Source organism: Phycodurus eques, chromosome 15, assembly GCF_024500275.1.
Source record: "Phycodurus eques isolate BA_2022a chromosome 15, UOR_Pequ_1.1, whole genome shotgun sequence".
Lineage (NCBI taxonomy): Eukaryota > Metazoa > Chordata > Actinopteri > Syngnathiformes > Syngnathidae > Phycodurus > Phycodurus eques.
Genome location: NC_084539.1, coordinates 12,567,308 through 12,591,399, shown reverse-complemented (window position 1 = coordinate 12,591,399; position 24,092 = coordinate 12,567,308). Strand labels below are relative to the sequence as shown.

Here is a 24,092-nt window from a genome sequence, read left to right as displayed (position 1 = left end):
GGCATGGGGAGAACGTGCAAACTCCACACAGGCGGGTCCGGGGATTGAACCCGGGTCCTCAGAACTGTGAGGCTGACGTTCTAACCAGTCGTCCACTGTCCCGCCATCTACTGTTAGTATTTTTTTATATTTATCATTACAGATTCTAATACTTCATGCAGGTTAGTATGACTGCCTCACAGTTCTGAGGACCGGGGTTCAAATCCCGGCCCCGCCTCCTGTGGAGTTTGCATGTTCTCTCGTGCCTGTGTGGGTTTTCTCCAGGTACTCCAGTTTCCTCCCACATCCCAAAAACATGCATGGTAGGTTGATTGAAGACTCTAAATTGCCCGTAGGTGTGAATGTGAATGTGACTGGTTGTTTGTTTATATGAGGCCGGTGACAGGCTGGCGACCAGTTCAGGGTGTACCCTGCCTCTCGCCTGAAGATAGCTGGGATAGGCTCTAGCACGCCCGCAACCCTAGTGAGGAAATTGCATGGGATGGAGGTAAGTATGAACTCCTCTAGTGTTACATCACTAGATGTGGATCATGTCATGGCTCTAAAAATGTATAAACAGGAAGTCCTCGATTTACTAACGAGTTCCGTTCGTACGCTGGCGACGTAACACGATTTCCACGTAAGTCGGATTTCACCGTTAAAAGTCGAAATTTACGGCGAACTACTTCTGTTACGGGTATTGTCCCACGTGATTGTGAAAGCAAGCTCAGTGTGTGTGGGCGTCGGTGTGTGAGTGAGACGGGACTGTGAAGGAGGAAGGAGTGCGCGACGGTGCGTGTGTGTACACTAGCGAGTGTAGTGACGGGGACCGGGGAAGAGTAGCAATTAGCGGCGGACCCGTTGAAGCTGAATGTGCAGAGGAGCTAATAAAGCCATTAAAACAGCAAATCGGTGCTTCATGCCTTTATTGTTGCTGCCGCCCAGCTCAGCTGTGCAACGAGAGAAGGTTAACCCCTGCGTCTCCCGACCACGGTCAGGTGACCGTAGCAGGAAAGGTTAACACTTCGTATAAAGAAACTAAAATACATTAAAATAAAAAAATAAGATGCTGTACTTACCATTACTGCTGAGTGTGTGAAAAAGGCAAAGATACCCCCGCCGCGCGCACACACACACACACACAAGCACTATGCACGGGCTAAGCAGAAACACTATGGTGCTGGGACAAAAGGGCGGACGAGGCACGGGCGTCGTAAAGTTGAAACGTCGTAGGTCGAATGTGTCGTAACTCGAGGACTTCCTGCATGTGTTGATTAAGGGCAAGGGAGTTCCAGCAGATGGCACTGTGGTGTAAAAAGCTTGTTACATTAATTTTCATCTTAAAATACTGATGTTCACTAAAGAATTAAGATTCAATTGCAAAAATTTATAAAATAAACTTGTCTTGTAATTGTTAGTCCTTTCCTTAGGGTTGAGAGTGTCTTTGTGCGGACACTCCCTGCCCGTCCTCTGCTGTACGTGGCAGCCTCTGCTCCAAGTTGCTAAGAAAACAACATATTGAAATTCTAGTTCACCCGATCAGCTTTATAATTCATTACGTAGACCATTCTCTTTAGTCTATGAGGTATAATTCACTGCAGTTATAGGAAATTATATATGTGAAGACCCGGCCCAACGGCAAGAATGGACAGAATATAGTATTTTTTCCTGGTACTGTATGTAGCGTACTTACTGCACGTGGTTGGAAGTGAGGCTGCGGAAACACGTTAGTAAAAATATGCAATGACACAGACCGAGTGCGTTTTAAAATAAATATTGTGAAATGAAACCTCGTAAGTAAATTAAATGTATGCTGGCAGTGGTTGCAGCAGAACTGCAGCTTCAGGCATTACATGAGAAATATGTGTATCAGTGTAAGGTCACTTTCACGTTTTCGATGCCAATGCTCGTTGCGTGTAGCTTTACATGAGAGAGATGATTAGTGTTTAATGAAACCCTGCATCATCTCCAGAGGCAGAGGGAAGATGATAGTGGAATTCTTTTCGGCAGCGATTGTGTTGAGGGTCTGCAGGTAGCGCAGCTGCAGGGCGGACGGAGACTCCGCGATCACCAGCGACGCTTCCTTCAGCGCCCTTGAGGCGTTCATCTCACCTTCTGCTGCGATAACCTGGGAAGACACACAGTAACAATTATCCACCATATCCACATATAGATTATTAGGTGAACTATTTATTTGCTAAATGTAATCAGAAGTAGCTCAGCGTATGCAACACCAAAAAAGGGCTACGGTTGCTGAACACATAATCGCACATTTTCCAAGCTCTTTTTAACAGGGTTCCTACACAATTGAAATAAAAAAACATTCCATCCTTCAATATGTTTTAGACCCTAATACTAGACTTCTTGGTGTTTAAAAAAATAAATAAATAAATAAAATCTTGGTAAAATGAAACAAAATTTTAAAATTGTGTTTCATTTCACGTGCCTGCGTGGGTTTTCTACGGGTACTCCGATTTCCTCCCACATCCCAAAAACATGGATGGTAGGTTAATTGACAACTCTAAATTGCCCGTAGGTGTGAATGTGAGTGTGAATGATTGTTTATTTATTGTGCCCTGCGATTGACTGACGACCAGTTCAGGGTGTACACCACCTCTCGCCCAAAGATAGCTGGGATAGGCTCCAGCACGGCCACGACCCTAGTGAGGAAAAGCGGTATAGAAAATGGATGGATGGATGGATGAATTTCCAATAGTAAATAAATATTAAGTTCAAACGCACTTTACTTTTTCAATGTTTATACACAACTGTCACTTTTTTTTTTACTTTAGTAGTCCTTTTGCACAAATAAGATGTGCAAATTTTTATTTATCGGATGTTTTATTGCTTAAAAAATGTGACGTGGCAACCTAAAGAATCAAAACAAATTGAACTGTGAAGTTTTTAACAATACCCGCCGGAATGTTAGCAGTGTGCAGCAGTGTAGCATACCTTGGCTCTGGCCTCCCGGGTGGCCTCAGCCTCGGCCGCCATGGCTCTCTGGAGCTGCAGAGGCAGCTTCACATCTTTTATCTCAACTCGCTCTACCTTGATGCCCCAGTCATCAGTAGCGTCGTCGAGAGTGGACTGACAAGACACAGGCAGACATTAAAATGGGGTTTTAATATTGCTGGTAATCGATAAAATGACACTAATGCGATCATGCTCGCTGGCTAAATCCTTTTTATCAAGACCAAATACAAGTATGAACAAGAGACACTTTCTTGTCTACTAAAATTAATATTTGCCTGATCACCCACCAAATATTAGCAGTATTTGAATTATTTTTTAAAATTATTTTACAGTCCATTGAGAAATCACGTTCAAATTCCGCTTAAGCCTTGAAAATACAGTCAATCCCAAAATTAATAATTCATGCCTCACAATTCTACACTTGATCACATGGTGGCAGCAAAGGACAGACTTAAAACACATTTTCAGACGACAGTTTCTTTTTTCAGCAGCAATGCCAGACGTTCAAATATGAACAATACATTGCAGAGCAATACTCTATTTGACACACACGTATGACAATTGACATCACCATGATTATGAGAGTAATTTATGGCTCACATAAATCCTCAACCTACTGATCAGCCGCCTCTGATAACAAACATTGAATTATTCACAGGGTTGATGGATGAATAAATGATAACAATCAGATGCAAACAGACAGATGTGCTCTACATGCAGCATCACCTGCTGTTTCTTAGCTTATTCACTTCTCTGCAGTTTGTTAACTTTAAATTGACACTTGCAGTTAAATAATGCAGCTTAATCCTCTGTTCTGTTTTCTATAGGCTCCCTTTCTGTTGTGCTATGTGGCCGCAACAGCTGCTTGACGAACTCCATCCCCAGAAGCACACATTAAGTACGGGTTATTCTGAGAGCAGGTCCCAGGCCTCCCTCAGTATAAAATAGCAATGGGCTGTTGGAAGTCCTTCTGTGAACCCTCTGCCAAACATTTCACATTTGGGTTGTTCTATTTGGTGCATGTCATCATCACCAGAACCAAATACTCTGCTCCTCTCTTTAGCCGAGTGTATGAGGCGCAGGGCCCCAGATGAGATGACAATTACAAATATGATCAGTGGGGTTATCTTGTTATGAATGACCTTATTTTCCAATATAGTGTTTGTCACAGCAGTCCAGTAACAAAACACCACTGGGTTTCAAATCAAACAGGTCGGTCGCGAGGGGCTCTATATGAGCATGGCCCCTTTAAGTAGGTGAGTCCAACACCATACGAAAATTCTTGCCGTTAACATTTTACATTAGTATTTCAATTTAAAGTATCAATACACACAACAAAGACAAAAATCACACTTTTGTGTAGCTGTTATCCTTAACATCACTTGACTCTAGGTCTCATAATAAGCCAAGCATTGACGTTACTAAAAATAAACATATTACTCAGAGGCAGGAACAAAGAAATGCAACACAGGTTTGTTGTAATAATCTAAATGAAATATGTTTACTTTCCTTATCTCATGATAGTGCAGTATATGCAACTGAAAAGTTTTAATACAAGTGAAAGCCAATGCACCATATACTGTACCATCCATCCATCCAGCCATCCATTTTCTGTACCGCTTCTCCTCACTAGGGTCGCGGCCGTGCTGGAGCCTATCCCAGCTATCTTCGGGCGAGAGGCGGGGTACAACCCGAACTGGTCGCCAGTCAATCACAGAGCACATATAAACAAACAACCATTCACACTCACATTCACACCTACGGGCAATTTAGAGTTTTCAATCAACCTTCCACGCATGTTTTTGGGATGTGGGAGGAAACCGGAGTACCCGGAGAAAACTAATGCAGGCACGGGGAGAACATGCAAACTCCACACAGGTGGGTCCGGGATTTGAACCCCGGTCCTCAGAACTGTGAGGTAGATGTGCTAAATCAGTCGACCACCGTGCCGCCGACCGTCCCATATCACCTTTATATTCTTTTCCTTTTCGTAGCATCAAGGCAGCCCCGCAAAAGAAAATGCAAAATGGGACAAATTTCTAAATCTAAAAATTACACTTACCTATTCACAAACACACCAGCCTTTAATACAATTTAAATTAATTTCAAATAATCGGCAATGGTCAACATCAGTCAATTATGCAACCGATGTATTTGTAACTTTTTGCGGCACGGAGATTCTGTAGTTCTGTTCCTAAGTGTCTGTGTTGCACACACAAACACACAGACCAGCAAAGTGCAGCACATTCCTCCCCCACTCACACTCAATCGGCTGCAGCACAGGATAGAATGAAGATGAGGGGAAACTCCTTTTTAAAAATGTATTTATTTATTTTTACTCCATGGTAAGTTGTCATTTTGTAAAACAATACAAGACTACACTTAAATGCCCCGTGACAATAACGGGGCATTATTGTCATTAAAGAGGCAGTTAAGGCACGCCAAAGAGAGCACATTACAGTGTTTTAACGTCGTTTAAGTTGCATCTTTGTGGAATAAAGACATATGCAACTGTTAATAACAATGTCCACCTTTATTTAATAAGATTATTGTACAGCATTTTAAGTTGGGTAAATTAAATTATCCTTGTGAGATAAAGTTATGTCACTCTTAATTCCTGTCCACCATGATCTAATATAAGACTATTATACAGATTACTGTTTACAGTCCTTCAGTTGACAGTACTTTAAAGAAATTTAAGTTCCTTATTCTGATTGAATAGAGTTCTGCTTTGTCTTGAAATATTTTTTGGGGAATTAGAAAAAATTGTGTTCATGTATACTATATATCAATGTTCTTATTTCATATATCGTCCGATATTTCGTAATTCAGCAGTATTTAGCCCCCAAAATCGGCATCGGCCCCAAAAATCCCATTTCAGTCGGGGTTTATTTACATTTCCAAAGTAAAGCGTGAGAAGAGAAGGGGATAGATGCAGACTGAATATGTAACATATTACCTCGAGGAACTGAAAGGACTCTGGGTCAGTCAAATTATAATTCCAATAGCAGCTGAGCACAGTGGTTATGCAAAGACATACAAAAATTAGTGCCGAAGGCAGACTTTCCATTTGGGCAAAAACAAGCAATTGCCTGGAGCCCCGAGATATCCAGGGGCCTCCCAACCTCCCATGAAAACTGTTCAATAAAGTTTTCTTCAAATTAATTATATTTGTTTTAGTCTTAATTCATGTGCTTAAAAATGCTTGATTTATCATGATCTTTACAATGCTGCCCTTTCCCTTCTCATACAATGGACTACTCCTTCTTCCACACAAATGCAGACTTAATTCAGGAAGTTGGCAGCAAAATAAACTCACTCGAGCAGTTTTAAGTATGAAGTGGTGTTAATGTAGTGGCGCAGAAAAGATGAGAAGGCAGGAGGAAAGCAAACAGTTTTTCCCAAAACTACAAAAGCTTTCGTCATCGTGAAAAAGGTTGAATGTGCGTAAGAGACAGCTACAACAGTAAAAGCCAGACGCTATTATATTTCTGTTGTCGGTGTCAGCTGACGAGCATGCAGTGGAGAAGTGGAGAGGGACACAAGTGACATTTTTCATTGCAAAGACATGAGCATTAAAGTACTCAAAACTACAGTATGTTAAATGTTGATTAAACTTGTTGTAAATAACAGTAAAAGTGTTGAGATCATTCACCTGTTAAAAAGTAATCCTCTGGAAGGATTTTAAGGACTTTATCTAGCTCAGGAAATAGAGAAAATTTCTCAAATTCACACTTTTTAGTTGATGATAAACAGTTGTTTCCAAAACCTTTGGTGATAAATATTCAGTGGACAGGGGAACATGTAAAAATGGCTACAGTATGTAATTAGTAACCTATGCTGTCAAATAATTGTGAGAAATTTCAAAAGCCCTTGTGCTGAGGTGAAAAAGCTTTTGTTTAGTGCAGTACACGCATGTGGAGAGCCCCATGACAGGGTTTGCCTTGGGCCCCCAAACGAATAGCTATGTCCTGATTAGTGTATTGTTATGGAAAGGGAGAAATGCAAGCAGACTGTGAAGGAAAAGGATTTTACCTGCATGCTGTGTGCAATTTCTTCACGGTCCGAAAGGATCTCTGCCAGGTTCTTGGTACCGAGAACATTCCTCAGTGTGGTCTGGGCCAATAGGCGCGTGGCGGCATCGGCGTTAGTGATGTTGGCCACGGCCAGAGTAGCATTCTGAACCCGGTAGTACACCACGCCATCCACACTCACGGTCACTGAGTCTTTCGTCAAAACCTGCAAGGGGTTGAATGTACCAAACAGGGAACAGGCAGGAAGATATTGTTGAATGTGAGGAGAATGCAATAAGCGTTTTTTCATTGTATCACACCAGTATACAACACTAGTGATTTGTCCTCCACGTCCTTCAGGATTTTTTTCATTTATTAGGGACATTTTGTAACCCCCTTTTATTTTCCGAATAATTTATGACAGGGATTGGAACCGCAAAACCACTAGGGAAAGCAAAGGGGGTGAAAAGGCCGATTGTGTTTTCTTGTTTTAAAAATAAACAAAAATACATTTACCGTAATTTCTCATGTGTAATGCGCATTTTCACCCCCAAAATATTGTCAAAAGTCAATAGTGCGCATTATACATAGGTATAGGGGCAAATGGAAAAAAGGTTCACATTTTATAAATGTATGCCGCCATCGAGTGGTTATGAAAAAGCTGGACACTTTCATTCCAAAATGCCACGGCCACCTAGTGGTTATAAAACGGGTGTAGCCTACACTTTCATTCCAATATGACAGGGGTACGTATGACTGCATATATGTACAGTTGTGCGCATAAGTTTACATAGCCTGGCAGAAATTGTGAAATATTGTTGTTGTTGTTTTTTTTAATAAATATGACTGATGACTGAACACCAACCATCATTAATTTATTTATGGTTAGGTTTTGTTTAATAATGATTTTTCTGAAATGCTTGACCGTTTAATTTAAATCCCATTAAAATTAAATTAAATGTGTTTCGCCTAGTCCTTCATGTTTTCTTTAAAGAATTGTACCCAGCTTGCAAATTCTGCCAGGGTAAACAAACATATTAGCACAACTGTGTGTTTTCTTATTTACTAAATAAAAGTAAGGCTGTGAATTTCAAAATAAGAGCAAGTAAATAAAAAAAAAAAAAAAGGATGAGGTGTTCAAATCAAATGCTTCAGAATAATTCTTTGAAAAAAAACTAGCAAAATTCAGATAATACTTAATGTTTTGATCATATGGGCAGAAGCAAAATCATTATATATAGGTAGAAGGGTTTCCCAGAATTTTTAGGTCAACTTTGGGGGTGCGTATTATACATGGCATTATCCATGAGAAATTATGGTATTTAATCAATTTATAAATATATATGACAAAATAATTGTATTTTATTTAAAAATAATAATAATGGTGCAAGCAGTCTTGGGTCAATACTAGCAGATGAAAAAGTTAATGCTTGCAGGACTTTTTCACCCATCCATCCATTTTCTGAGCCGCTTCTACTCACTAGGGTCACGGGCGTGCTGGAGCCTATCCCAGCAATCATCGGGCAGGAGGCGGGGTACACCCTGAACTGGTTGCCAGCCAATCGCAGGGCATATACAAACAAACGACCATTCGCACTCACATTCACACCTACGGGCAATTTACAGTCGTCAATTAATCTACCACGCATGTTTTTGGGATGTGGGAGGAAACCGGAGTGCCCGGAGAAAAACCACAAAGGCACGGGGAGAACATGCAAACTCCACACAGGCGGGGCCGGGAATTGCACATCGGTCCTCAGAACTGTGAGGTAGACGCTCTAACCAGTCGGTCTCCGTGTCGCCGGACTTTTTCATTTCGAGTGGAAATATTCAAGGATTTGGATGGACACACAAATCAGTAAACCAAGTTGGAACAACTGCGTTGGCATGTGCTGCCACATTGATTGGCCACATGGATCACACACACAATCATGCACACATGAAACAAATGTTACAAAATGAGTTTTGACTGTCACTCATGGGTCTGCATCGATAGGGAAACAGTATTCATTTTGTTATTTTGTGTTTTCTACAGTGTAACTGGGTGGGGGTGAAGTGGTTGAGAAGGGGGGAGCAAGGAAGCCTGTCACCGGCTGGACCTCTGAAATTATGACACTTTTTAAAATTATTATGACCAGTTCTAATACGACTCAAGTGTTTTCCTCTTTTGAAATTTTGCATCCCCAAAATGCAAGAGCCAACATCCAGAGTGTATACTCTATGGTGGAATGAATGGTAGTTTTCTGCAACCATGCATTTAAAGTTGAAAGTGTTTTATATTTGTGAGCTGAATGAGGAAATTCCAAAATGTGGTTTGACAGCCTTTGAATGTCTGCGGATGTATTTGTTTAACGTCAACACAACTGTGCGAGTCATACCTCTTGCGGTGGAATGTCGAAGGTGATGGTGCGCATGTCCACGTTAATAAAGCTGTCAGTGCACGGCAAGATGAAGAACAAACCTGTGGAATCACAAGAATGCAAATAGTCTTAGCAAAGACTACATCCACGGTAAACAATAATAAGCGCGCGTCTTCACAAATGTTTGAAGCCGGCAGGATGAATGAAATCTTGGCAACGGGCCAAGTCAAGCAGGCTTTATAAGACTGCAGCTGTGCTGACAGTCGGGCAAAGCAGTGAAGATTTGCAGCTTTCAGAAGCCCTTTTCAAGTCACAACCATCTATTGGGGGCACGAAACAAACCTTCGCACGTGCCGGATTAAAATGCTAGGTATGCAAACATTTAGCTTTCACACATTTTCAATTATGGAAGTGCATGTTTAACTGCTGAAATCAGAACCAACAGCCAATACTTACTGCAGTCTTCCTCAGGCAAAGTTGAGGCGAGTCATAAAGGCCTTGGGGGTGACCCTTACAGATTGCGAGATTATAGCATAGAGTAAAACTCTAGTGATAAAATAATTTAGAATTTTTTTTTTTGTATCAGGAACACCAAATGTTTCATAAAACTGATGGATTTATACACAAACTGGATGGCTGAGCCTGCATCAATTAAAAAAACAAAACCATGCATATTGTGCTACAGTCTGATTGTGTGACTGAGGTTAAGGGGACATTACAGGCAACCAAGTGCTGAATTTAGTTGGGGCATAAGCACCACGAGACCCCCAGGAATGTGAGATTTGCTGGCAGAGAGCTATTATTACCCCATGCCAACAAATGGCATCCCCAGGCACTTCAGGGAGTCCAATTTCACCATTTTTAAGAGGACACTCCCTGCTTTTTATTAGATGCAGTAAAACAACTAATCAAAGATGAAGAGATGGTGAGCTATGAGATATATGCAAATTATTCCTCACGGGAGCCTGTATTTTTCCTCTACAAATACCTTGTCTTACAGGAATAAAATAGACAGTCCCATCACTATTTTCAGATTTATTACTGCATCTATAAGTCAAACAGCACTGGCAGACATATGGCAACATCTAAATGAGACCCTGGTGAATGTCATTGCAGGATGCACTTTGAGGAGGGGCATATTGTTTCCATTCATGAGTTGCACCAAGGGTGTCTAACAAGATTACAATTATTATTTTTTTGTTTCCCCTGTATTATTACTGCTTTTAGTGGACAGCTGGATTATTTACTAACCTGACAATTCTTGTGTTCATTGGGCACATTTTCATACTAATTCGACCCCTCAGTGACATGAGTTATATTTACATTGTTTTTGTTACTACTATCCTGAAATCTGCATGCTTTTGGAATTGTGTCTTTAGATTTACTCGGAGCTTTCTGTCCCATCTTTTATGGGTTTGAATGTCACGGTCCGTACGTGTCTGTAAGTAACCAGGCAACCGTTGATACACGAGCCTATTTATGTCAGAAATTAAATCAACATGACCTGTGACGTATATAAGCAGTTTGCTGCAGACTGAACAGATCTGACTTGGCTCTGCCTCCAATCTGTAGGCACACCTCCATCTTTTAAATCATGATGATGTTTTTCGCTGGACCAGCCGTTCATTCATCCCAGAGGGCAGCTCAAGCTCCCTGCAGCACAACAAGCCGTAAAACAACTGCAAACTCATTCTGTTGCAACTAAGTGCAAACTGCAATTCCCTCACATATGATGTGTAAACGCCAAGGATGTCATATTTTTACGTTGAAAAGTCAAAGGAATAAATTGATGACGTTGATTAATACATCACAGCATATCATAACGCTCCCTAGCTATAATTAAAATATGCCCGCAAAGAGGCAGTGCATATGGATGATATCAAAGCAATCAGATTATACACTTAGTAATAACCCTTCTCTGTACTGGTACCGTAACAGTTTTTGTGTTTTTGTCAAGCCGTTCGATTTTGGCAACGGATTTGGAACTAGGAAGCACACCAATTCCTGGTGGCTCATGAAGGCGACGCGCCTATGATGAGTACTGTACCTCAACAATGCCACCATGACCAAGCACATCAGCATGGTAAGTTTGGCTCAAATGTGAAACTTTCAAACATTTTCAAGCTATTTTTTAACAACTTCATAACTTTGTGAAAAAAACACCTACAAAACAATAATTTTGTACTGTAACGTAATAAAAATATCTCTCAGAAATATGTGTTGAAGGTGTAGTTTCACAGTAGATTCCAACCTGGTCCTTTGGCTCCTCCTCGCAGCAGGCGACCCAGGCGGAAAATAATGGCCCTCTCATACTCCTTCACAATCTGCGTGCACAGGCAAAACACACAATGAGCTTGTATATCTGTTTTTTGTAGATCTTAATTGATATCCAAACAATATCCTGTAATTTGATCCCATCTTTTTGAAAAAGGACAGAGCAGTTCATCTGTTCAAAGGGACAAAGGCTTACCAGCTTTTAAACGCTGACAAATACAACAGAAAGGTTACATTCAAAGACTGATGATGACTTATACTACTGAACTTCTGAGATACACAGACAAAAACAGCATAATGCATGCAGTCAAACAAATCTGACCTTGATGCACATCCAAATGGAGATGGGCAGTGTGACCACCATGAGAAGAAGAGACAACCCCACCAACATCCAGCCACAGAAGCCAATGTCAGAGTCTCCACTTTCCAAGGCTAGAAAATAAAAACAAACACACAGGCGTCATTGTGATTTTCATATTCTGATGTGTAGTTACATGGGGTCCTCGGATTACTGTGGTCCTCTCATACAACAATTCGAGGTTATGGCGTAAGGTGTATGTCATCACTTGGCATAGGAAAACATGCTCAGTTACTGCCGTACTTAATGCTTTGCATTTGATTGTTTTGAATGTATGGTCTAGAAATGTGTCGCAAAGAAATGTAATTATGACATTTGGAGTTTAAGAACGACATACAATGAACTAGTTTGTGCAGTAGTGTAAAAAGAAAGGTTGTCAAACAGCACAAGAAGGAACACTCAGTTTCCACCGTATTCATTGTTTTCCTTTTGATTGTTTTATAGTTATGACCAAGAAGTGTTGTTCCATACAAATATTTGCCGTAATTGACTACTGCGTTTGACAGTTAATGACATTACGGCACTCAGTCGTAAACCGAGGACCCCCTGAATTTGGCAATTATTCAATACTTGCACTTATCCTTTCAAGAATGTTTGACCGTGGCACACTATGCTGTCAATAGAGCCTATCAAACTTTGGCATGATTACATCAAAAATCCACCAGTGAACAAGTGATTTTTTTTTGCTTTGCAAAAGCTTCACTAGGAGTTTATACGCTCTAACCACATTCCAGCAAAGCCAATTTATCAACAAGTCACATCCATCCATTCATCCATTTTCTGAGCCGCTTCTCCTCACGAGGGTCGCGGGTGTGCTGGAGCCTATCCCACCTGTCATCGGGCAGGAGGCGGGGTACACCCTGAACTGTTTGCCAGCCAATCACAGGGCACATAGGAACAAACAACCATTCACGCTCACAGTCATGCCTACGGGCAATTTAGAGTCTCCAATTCATGCATGTTTTTGGGATGTGGGAGGAAACCGGAGTGCCCGGAGAAAACCCACGCAGGCACCTGGAGAACATGCAAACTCCACACAGGCGGGGCCGGGGATTGAACCCAGGTCCTCAGAACTGTGAGGCTGACGCTCTAACCAGTCGGCCACCGTGCCGCCAACAAGTCACATTTTAAAGAATTTTCAATTGGGTCCTGACATGCAACAATTCGAGGTTTCAAATCGACTGCGGTGTAAGAATACATCGTCATGTGGTACAAGAAGGAGCTCAGAGGAAAAGGCTCAATTATTCCTATACTTACTACTTTTCATTTGATTATTTTATAATTATGCCCTAGAAGTAGTTTTCACACAAATATTTAATGTATATATTAGCAATGCACCAATATCACTTTTTTCAGACTGAGTACAAGTATAGTTACATTCAGTATATACTTTATTATTTTATTATTATTATTTTATTTCCTGTGTCATTGGCTGACAATCAGCTGAGGGTGTACCCCAAAGTCGCCCAAAGTCAGCTGGGATAGACTCCAGCACACCTGTGACCTTAATGAGGGATAGTATAAGCAGTACAGAAAATGGATGGGTATATGTTTTGTGTGTGACCTTTATTATGTACAACACTTTGGTATAGCTGCAGTTGAGCTTTAAAATCCCTGTAAATGATAAATAATTGTTTTCTAAAATTTGGCATGCCACAGAGAAGTGTTGTTAAAAACTCTGCCAAATTTGAATGATTAAAAAATTGCGACGTATATAAAATGAGGCTTCAAAATCATGAAGAATTATGCCCTTGTCTCTGCTCTCAAACGCTGCGGACGTGTCTGCTGAATGCACTGAAACCACACCCCACTCAACTGTCGACTATCAATCAAATACCACCACTACGACCGGAAAAATTGATGCTACCTGGTCTAGCAACATTATTATTCTTAAACATCCCTACATGATAGAACCACCAGAGCCAGAATCTAACTCTGGGCAAGAAGAAACTAACCTCCCTGAGAATCAACATCGTTCCTCTCAGTCTGCAGCAGAATGGCAATTTATTCCTCCCATTTATAAATTAGCAATATGTATCAGTCTAGAATAACCTAAGTTAGCAATTTAAAGATATCAATAACATAGAAAACATATTTTGTCACGCTATCAGGTAGTTTTTTCAAGTTCAAATCAAGAACAGACAGGCTGAAAAGCAGTTTAATGCTACATCTCCGCAATTCAGGACTACATAGTTGTGAGTCTTTTCATGTATTCAGCAGTGTTGTTCGAATATGGACAATATACTTAGAGACACATCTATGATTTCACTTTGCATGGTCTTTAAAGTACTCTATAAATAAGTTGGGTTGAGTTACGTGGGGTCTCAGTCGAAACACTAAGCGGCATGATGCAAAAAGGAGTAAATACAGAAGACAAGGATCAAAAAAGAAATAAGCAAAAAAGAAGAACTGTTTCTGAATCTGGTGGATATACAAGTAGGAATATGTCATGCCCATGTAACCACTGTGTGCTAATACAGTTTCTTGAGAATACTACAATTTATAAAATAAAACTGTGACAGGACCACTGCAGTGACATTTTATCACACAACCGCTTGCTTCTCTTTACTCAACGTTCCGTGCAACAGCGCATTGCCCAGTCAGCTCAGTCGCGGCTTGGTGATGGGAGCGCGGCTGGCGGGGTTTGCGGAACTCTGTGCTTGCCGGATGGCAGTCACCAGAGCGCAGTTAATCATCATAATTTCTAGTTGCCTAAAATTGTTTTTATCCGTGCGTGTCCTTAAAGTATCTCCCCAGGGCTGACATGGATCTGACATGGAAAGTATATTTCATACTGTTCATGTGGTGTGTGTGTGTTGTAACGGAGTATTTTTACAAGTACTGTCCGTACATGTGGTATTGGCACCAGTAACGACACTGGTATTAGTATCGGTGCGTTCCTAGTAATTATTCGAGGTTACGAATGGCATGCAATGAACTTGTTGTTTATGCCCTAGAATTTTTTTTCACACAAATATTTACTGTAATCAAGACTTGACTACTGCATTAGTGTAGGTTAGAGATTAGAGCCGTAGGAACTAAAGTCAGTCATCAACCAAGGACACACACCCTCGCCCCACCCCCTTTGCTGTTTTTTACAGGACTATTGAAACATGGATTTTGGCAGCTATCATTGGTTTTACTATCACCTTCTTCTACGTGTTCCTAATCATTGATCACTCACTCTTAATTTGCTGTGCTAAAAGCTAGCAATCATTGCTGCTGCCCTTCAAAGCAGTCAAACCTTCACTTCGAAACTTGATGACATGCAGTGATTCATTGGGTGTGATCGGATGCAATACCTTCTGCATCATGTAAAGCGCTGCTTGGACCTACAGACAAAGTTAAAGGTCAAAACACCAGTGATCCAAGTACATTATAAGAATATACTGTACAGTAAACCCTACTCATTCACGGGGTATGTCGACCGAACCTTGCAGAATAATAATAATAGTAATTGACACCCCCGTTTTTAAATGGAAATGTAAATATACCAAAAACTATGATGTCAGAACGTTATTATTTAAAACGCATCTTTAAACATTAACCTTGAAATTAAACTGCTTACAAATTATTCATTTCGAATCAAATGCACCAGAGGCGTGCACATTCACACTCATGCGGTGAAAAGGCTTCAGAACTCCCACTAAGAACACAGGCTAAACATAACTCCTCCGCTACAAAGCAAAGATGTTAGTCTCTCAGTTGAGATGCGAACCTCAGCATACTTCCTTGACACCAATGACTAGTTCCCTATTAGCAAGGGCGCCATCTTGTGGCGTTTTTCAGCAAATAGCTAGCAGCTGACAATGTTCCACAGAAAACACGAATATGTGGACCGGTGAATAGGCGGGGGTTGACTGTACTGTATATCTAAAGGTATAGACAACCTATCCTGGATGGTCTTGGCATCGTAAATGCGTCCAAATGAGATTATCAATAATGATGACCTGATGAACTCGGAAGTGATACAAAATTAAAAGAAACCGTATTAATTTTGACCTACATTTTGTAATCATATGGTCCATGCATTCAATGTATAGTTTGTGTTTCAGTCACTCAGTCGCTCGCAGATGCTTGCAATGATATGTACGGAGCCCCCCTGGTGCCAAGTTATGAGAAAAATAAAATTCATTGATAATCTGTTCCCTCAATTTAGTAAACTGTACCCTCAATTTAGTAATCTTTACCCTCAGTTTAGTAAACTGTACCCTCAATTTAGTAATCCGTACCCTCAATTTAGTACTGTTTTTAGGAAACATGCAGGCTAATTGTAGCCAGTCCTGCTAGTACTGCTATATAATGATCAACCCCCTCGAACTACAGCAATATTGCCTTTCAGTTGAAAAAATGGGATGTAGGATAATTTATACACAGAATAATTTATACACAGAATTCACACGAGTAAGAATATAACATACAAATAGAATTTACTTCACTTGACAGATATACGTAGGTATACGGAGCCCCAGACATTTGCTAAACTGAGGGTACAGTTTACTAAACTGAGGGAACGGATTACTAAATTGAGGGAACGGATTATCAATGAATTTTATTTTTCTCATACCTTGGCAGCAGGGGGGCTCCGTACACTTGCATTCGAATGGTGGTCAAATTGTTACATGGTCCGTGTGCGTCGTTAACTTTCGCTGTGGGTCTCCCGGCAACGTTAGCCTGCAACTGGGAGTGGCTAGCCTTCATTATCTTGGCTTTAGCGAGCTTTGTGAAACCTCATTTCAAATTGAACACTTTTATTTTTTTATTTGTTTTTAATGCCAGTCACACAAGCTGCGAATAAAGCGAGCTGTGACATGTCGTAAAGAGGAGATACGTATTTAGCTTTTCCGCGCTCAGAAATGAATACATTGCGACACTAAACCTACTGAAACACAAAAGAAAATAATGTTAGTCTCTGCTGTATATGAGTGTTACCTGATTGACGTTCTCGTCTTTTTGTAGCTTTCAATGATAATTCTTCGTTGTCCATGGTGACTATTACAAATGTTTACAGGACGTACGTGAAGTGAATTTTAGCAGCATGGGCGGTGTTTTGGGCGGTGGTTTTGTTTTAAAATATTTTCCCTACATGCTGACTAGAAGGGACTGTGACGCACCACCGCCAGCGCTAATAATGCAAATTGTTTGCAGCCCGGGCTAAATATATCAAGCTAACGAGCAGTTTGGAAACACACACTCAAATGATCGCCAATGTAATGATCTAGACTATGGACTGCAAACAACCAATTTCTCAGTGAGACCGTTTTAGGCAGCATTTTAAAATAACATAGGGAGGTCAACGTTCCCATTAGTTTATCGAGCATATAAGGCCTCTATTCTTTACGAGAGATAACATAAAAATGAAATCAAAAACAAAAAATAAAACAGTTGTGGCATATGGTATTATGATTCATTTGGATTGGGTGTCCCAAAACATGCTGCCTGCAAGTCAACTTCGGGGATAAACAATTGTAAGCTTTGAGGTTATTGATTTCTTTCCTTAACTCCTTTCTTATCTTTTGACAATGTTTACATTTAATGATTGTAGAAACGCACACGAACGCGGTTCTTGTATGTATGAATACATAAAATACTGGAATTCAAATGTAAAGATGTGGACAAACGCATTTCAAATACAGTATTGCTTGCGTTCACTGAGTGGAAGTTGCTCTTTCGAGGCCAGCCAAGACATTCCATTCTGGGGTTTCCTGGCATAGTGATGAATGCTTTGCCTTGAAGAGAAATTCGGAACTCCATCCCATCTAATCCTCTTGAATTATGATGAGGCCAAAATGTGGGACTGTTGGATTAATTACCACACGTCCACAAAATCCTAAACTGGGATCAGTGTACTGGACTGGTTTCCAATGAGTCAATCATATGACAGGTTAAAGTATTCGCAGACACATTATCCAACATGTTGGCTAACCTAAAAGGACACTTTGTACTCTTTCCTATCACTTTGTGGCTATGTAACTCTCTTCACGGTCTATATGTCCATGCCCTCTCTTCTGTTTCTGAGCTCTTTCATTCTGATGCGATGAACAATAGAATCACTTAGGTTACAGAGTCTGCGTTGTCCCGTCAGATCTTTTGCACACAGAACCAGTATCCGCTCGTTTGCAGTATCACTAATAACACCTGCAGAATCCACCGCAGAACCCAATTGAGTCCCTGTGAATGCACCTGTGGAAATGCCACAGTGTTGCACCAGTGTACAAGTCTGACATGAGAAAAGGTTGCAATGGAGCCAAAAAGAGGGCATGAGAACAAGCCAACCTTCATTGTGATAGGTGGATTGAAGACAAGTATCCTAAATGTTGTTAATGTTCATGGCTAATATAGTAGACAATAAGTAACTAATTATGACTGGCAATGTCATAATTAGCCACCTGCATCGAGCATGAAATAAAATCTTGGCAGATTATTGAAATTATTGATTATTGGGACAACATTCACTAACATAACTAAATCAACCAGACAAATCTGGGAAATCACATGAAAAAGACACGTATACTCAATAACTTTGGCTACTGCTTGAAATCAAGTGAGAGTGGAAGCAACGATCAGTCTAACTCAGCAACTGAAACTGTTCTGAAAGATAGAAGCTCCCCCATCATAATGAGTTCCACACTTATTTACCATATAGGCCCTGCAGGGAGTCCAGAGTTTAGCTCAAACTGTTGGATGGATAGTCGATGGACCAGCAAGAGTTCACAACTGAATTACAGCCTTGAACATCCCTCTCAATATATTGATACATTGTCACAAGTTAATAGCATGCTTTACAAGACCAAAGGAAGACCAAGAAATCCTAAAACAAGCAGTATAACCCACGGTATATGGAGCATGGGTTTACCACGTGCTGTAGATCTGACAACCCGAATAGTATCCTCAAGGGTGTGGGGCTAGGGTTGATGAGGGGATGACGATTCAAGGCCCATGAATGACAGTGGGTGGAGTTTCTAACTTTTGGAGAAAGAGAAAAAAATATCAAGTAAAGGGTGAGCTTCCATTTTAATCTCATTGTTTCAAGTTTAATATCCTTGAGGAACAGGAAACACGGTAAGACATGCTCACTTACGGGAACTTTGTCACTTCCTTTTCTGGCGGCTGGGTGGAAGCATATTTCTTTTAAGATTTTATTGTCTATCGCACATCAGACGGACTTTAATGTTTCAATGATCCCATGTTAGTTTTTACTGTATCAAGTCTTAGGACAACTTATTGTTCCATAATTGTGTTGGGCGGGTTGCTCATACTGGCTTGTGGCCAAGGAAGCACACAAAAAAAGAGACCTGCCGTGGCTACAAAAACTACTTGACTCTTATAGACAAAGGAATGTGGAGGCTGGATTGCTTGCTGGAGAAACACTGGATTGAGCAACGAGGGGCCCTTGAGCAAGGCATCGAACCGCCCAGTTGCTGCGCAGCACTTTTCTGCATCACTCTGACTTTCTTCCTTACCGAATGTATGTGTGTGTGTGTGTGTGTGTGTGTGTGTGTTAGTGTGTTCGTGTGACAAACCAAATATATGCAGGTAGTGTAAGGACAACAATTCCGTCTTTGTGGGACTAATGAAGGATTTTCTACTTACAGTATTATTATAAAATTTGTTCTGGAAATAATTTAGTTTAAAAATAGTACCAAAAAGTTCAAGAGTACACTAAAAATGGTGAGTCCTGCAGACACGATGAAAACGGTGGAAATGTTTTTATGCTGATAATGCCTTAGTGCAACAAATATTTTGCCATCATTTCAAAGCAGTTTTATGGGGGCTGGTGCATATTATTTGAATAAAATGTACCAATGCAGGAATAATACAAAACTTTTGAAAGCATTTTTGTTGTTGTTTTTGTTTTTTTGCATTTACAGTGCATTACTTTTGATACAAAATCCTACTAAATTATCATGTAATCTGTCAGCTCAAACAAAAGTGTAAAAGTGTTATATGGAAACTTGGAAGACTACTGTACATAAAAATTAAGAATTTTTCAGTAAAATAGAAAATGTCCATTACGGCCAGCTTAAAAATTATTCAAACACTCATATATATTATGAATTTGATTATGTAATTGAAAATGTATCTGAAGGAGATCTTTGCCACAATCAAATCACTATTCTTTTTTTAGTGTTTTTTATAATTTCAATGGAGGTACATCCTTCCATCCATTTTGTACATTGCTTATCCTCACTAGGGTCGTGGGCGTGCTGGAGCCTATCCCAATCATCTTTGGGCGAGAGACAGGGTACACCCTCAACTGGTTGCCAGCCAATCGCAGGGCACATATAAACAAACAAGCATTCGCACTCACATTCATACCTATGGACAATTTAGTCTTCAATTAACCAAGCATGCATGTTTTTGGGAGGTGGGAGGAAACCGGAGTGCCTGGAGAAAAACCACAAAGGCACGGGGAGAACATGCAAACTCCACACAGGCGGGGCCGGGAATTGCACATCGGTCCTCAGAACTGTGTTTTCTCCGGACACTCCGGTTTCCTCCCACATCCCAAAGACATGCGTGGTAGGTTAATTGACGACTCAAAATTGCCCGTAAGTGTGAATGTGAGTGTGAATGGTTGTTTGTTTATATGTGCCCCGCAATTGGCTGGCAACCAGTTCAGGGTGTACCCCGCCTCCTGTCCGATGATAGCTGGGATAGGCTCCCGTGACCCTTGTGAGGATAAGCGGCTCAGAAAATGGATGGATGGATGGATGGATGGACCTGTGAAGATTGTTTATTTTCATTCTGTGATGGTTTCTGAATTATTATTCTTGAAGTAGGTTTTGCACCTCACCGTTTTAAATCTCCCTTATTACAATAGAGAAGTGTATCATATTACAACAGTCACAGCTTGAAGGATTTATCAACTTTGGATGAGAGAGCAAGTAGGGTCAATTATAAAATCACACTTGAGTTTTGATCGGTGAACAGTTCCACAGAATCAAGTGCAACATTGTGAGAGAATTATCTATTTGCATTATTATAGACAATACCATATTATCCCGGAGAAGTCTGAAACAACTGCAAATAAGCCTCTGACTTGTGATTTTATTTTAAAAGTTCACAGCCAAGATGGAGGTCACAGAGGTCAGGGCGAAGAAAAAGGTGCAAACTTGTAAATCCCGTCAATCTGTTTTCAAATTACAGCAGTAACAGTGTGCGAGGTGTTGTTTCCGTGTATTATGGTAATGTGATAGCTGAGGCAGGCCTCGGTCGGTCTGCAGCTCCTGTTTGTTCACAGGTACTGCGCTAGCCACGTTTGGCATTCTGCTCCAGTTCTCCCACTGAAATGAGTTCTCCCTCTAAACTTACAGAAGATGCAGGGCCCACACAGCTGTTCTCCCCTGAGCTGGCGTACATAAAACATAAAAGGTAAGCCTATATGAAAAATGCACAGAGCGCTGGAATATAATGTGGTTGATACCCTACTGCTGTCGGACAGGAGGGAGAAAAAGAGAGAGGACTGCCCTGGATAGATTCCTTTTTTTGTTGAATTCGTTTGACTGTGGGCTTGGATGGCTGCCTGTGCAAACATTTGCGCACCGTGCTCAATCTGTGGATCACATTACAAAGATTGATTGTTCACTTGCCTCTCACCCTCCAGTGTTTCATTGGCCAATATGAAATTAAATGGGATTCTTCAAAGGTGGGGGAGTAGACTTTTTATGGCTAGAATAAGTGACTTTGCCTCTCAAGCAGACCGTGTGTGTGCGCGGCTGCGTGTGTGTGTGGAGCGAATGCCTTCATTGTTCTTGTGCATTTGAGATGAAACGAAATGTTGAATACCAGGAAGCCAAACCAAATCCAAATGATTGTCACAGTCGAAAGAGTGGCACATTGCAGTGCATCTTCATTTAAATTAGCCGAACGCCCGCATGAACTTGCAAGCCAGTTTATTTGTGATACACAAGTGCCTTGTTACCTGAGGCCCAATTGACAAAGCTCACAAAAGCAAAATCAGACACTGTTTTTGTATTTTCCAAAAGAGCTCAGGGGGTTTTACTGCACCCTACAGTGGTTCTAAACCATGGTTCATCATTTCAGCTAGGCAATTGCCAGATATTTTTCTTAGGGGACCTCTGGGTACAAGTAAATAAAAATAAAAATAAATAAAAATTGGAACAGTAGCGAGAAGTGACAACCCAGAACAAAGAAATCTGGAACTGCAGCTAATTCCTCCTCAGCCCACCAGACCTTATACAAACTTTAAATTCAAGGTGACCCACAGCTTTTCCAACCAAGTGCACTAGTCAAAGCAAATTTAACCTACAACATGTAATTGTGTGCAACAGGTGGATGTGCTCCATTCATGCTTTAATCAATAAAAAACAGGTAAAAAAGAGCAGGAAAAAAATTGCAAGCTGCCCAGCGGGCAGAAAAGAAGCGAAAACCAGGTGCTTTGACCTTGACGACTGAGGGTCAACACAAAGGATGCTGGGCTTTCTTCTCCGCGAGAAGCTTTGTAAAAGAACCAAACCGTGAGCCAGAGAAGCTTGGCCCCTCCCTCACCTCTGCTGCTGCATCACGTCCTCCATCCATTCCATTTCCCTTTCTGTGTCTTCCTCCCATCATCACTTTCCTCACCCTCGCCCCCTCACATCGTTAGCATTTAGATAGTTGAGAGCAGAGGAGCTTGGGTAATAGGCTTTTCCCTCTCCGCCTTCCCTCCTTGCTCAAATCAGCTGAAGTAAGAGGGATCAAATCAAATGAACAACAATGATGATGAGAGCGTGTGCGAACGAAAGAAAAGAAGGAATGGTGGGGGTGGTGGTGCATAACGCTTGATCGGGCTGTAAGCTCATTAACCCGGGCCTTGACTGAATTGATGTTAGAGGTGATTGGAGATTATCACATTTAGGAGATACTTCTTCTCACCCCGTTTCCCCCTCTCCTCCTCGCCTATACGCTCCCTTTTCCCCCTCCGTGGTTTTCTTTCCCTCAATTTCATCCAGGTCAGCTGTCCCTCCCTATTTCGATCCCTCGGGTGCAAGGAGCGGGGGATCTAGGCTGATAGCATCAACACCGGCTCCTGTGTTCGCTTGATCTCCTAATTCTGCTTCATTTAAACTTCATCAACTCTTCCACTGGACCGGAAGCGGAGAAGAATGAGAACAGCTTGGCTGGAAACAGCTTTTTCTCCCCTGCTCCTCTTTTGTTGTGTGTGATCTGATATGATACCCAAAAGCAGCTGGAGTTACAGGCCCCATCCATCATGCGGACACACACACACACACACACACACACACACACACACATGCAGCACAGCCAAATGCACAAAAATTTAGTCAGGGTTTAATAAAAGCAAGTAAGATGATTCTAAAAGCTGCTTGAGGGAAACTTTCTCAAACGTTTTTAATTATAGTAACAGCAGAATAAAACAATTGTACTAGTTCATTCCAGCACAATATCTTAACAAGCAACATAATGCTCGGTTTAGATGAACTCTGTCAAAGAGTATCAATGCAACAATATTTTTATTACTGTGCTTGCATATTGCAGTGGAACTGTACTCCCTCATACTGAAAGATTTCTGAAATGATGCCGCTCTCAGTGACGAGAAGCTGGACTCATCTGGATATTACAACCCCAATAATAAACATATTGTAGAATTAATGCTTTTCCAAAAGTCAGATTGTGAGACATGAGTTGAGAAATTATAGGGTTTTCTAAGTTTAACAGTATAAGATGATTTTGTTGATTTTTTGCCTATTAGAATAGATTTCTTTTCAAGTTTGGTTAAAAAAAGAATAAGTTGTCTGGTTTTAATGACTTGATTATTGTGTTGTTCAGTTGTAAGTGTCAATTGTTTGACAATTTCTATGACTACAATAACTGACATTTATTACAGTATATTACCACCAGTAAAGAACACCTCCCTGCAAAATTAAAAATAGTGTGGTAGTTTGTAGTTAAAGAACTTCAGTTCTTCAGATTTCTGTTATTTTATTGGTTACTTTGTAGTTGGCTAGTTTCCCGGATCATGTGACCGTTCTAAAATATTTTAGTGATGTTTATTCATGATACATTTATCCGGCAAAAATATTTTCCTAAATGTTGAACATTATTTGTTATACCGTTTTCAAGGAGTTGCCTTTAACATATAATTAGCAAACTAACTATCAACTACACACA

General features: G+C 40.8%; 1 protein-coding gene across 2 annotated transcripts; it reads right to left on the bottom strand.

The window, feature by feature from the left end:
• Nucleotides 1-425: 425 nt before the first annotated feature.
• stom (stomatin) lies at nucleotides 426-17,010 on the bottom strand. 2 transcript variants are annotated; one of them, XM_061698996.1, is made up of 8 exons: nucleotides 16,890-17,010; nucleotides 15,260-15,289; nucleotides 11,922-12,031; nucleotides 11,577-11,649; nucleotides 9,344-9,426; nucleotides 6,988-7,191; nucleotides 2,932-3,066; nucleotides 426-2,107 (listed from the first exon to the last, which is right to left on the bottom strand). In XM_061698996.1, the coding sequence occupies exons 1-8, from the start codon at nucleotides 16,942-16,944 to the stop codon at nucleotides 1,919-1,921; spliced, it is 879 nt and encodes a 292-aa protein (XP_061554980.1). In that variant the 5' UTR covers nucleotides 16,945-17,010; the 3' UTR covers nucleotides 426-1,918. The 2 variants fall into 2 exon arrangements, with proteins under 2 accessions (XP_061554980.1, XP_061554981.1); XM_061698997.1 differs by lacking the exon at nucleotides 15,260-15,289.
• Nucleotides 17,011-24,092: the final 7,082 nt, after the last annotated feature.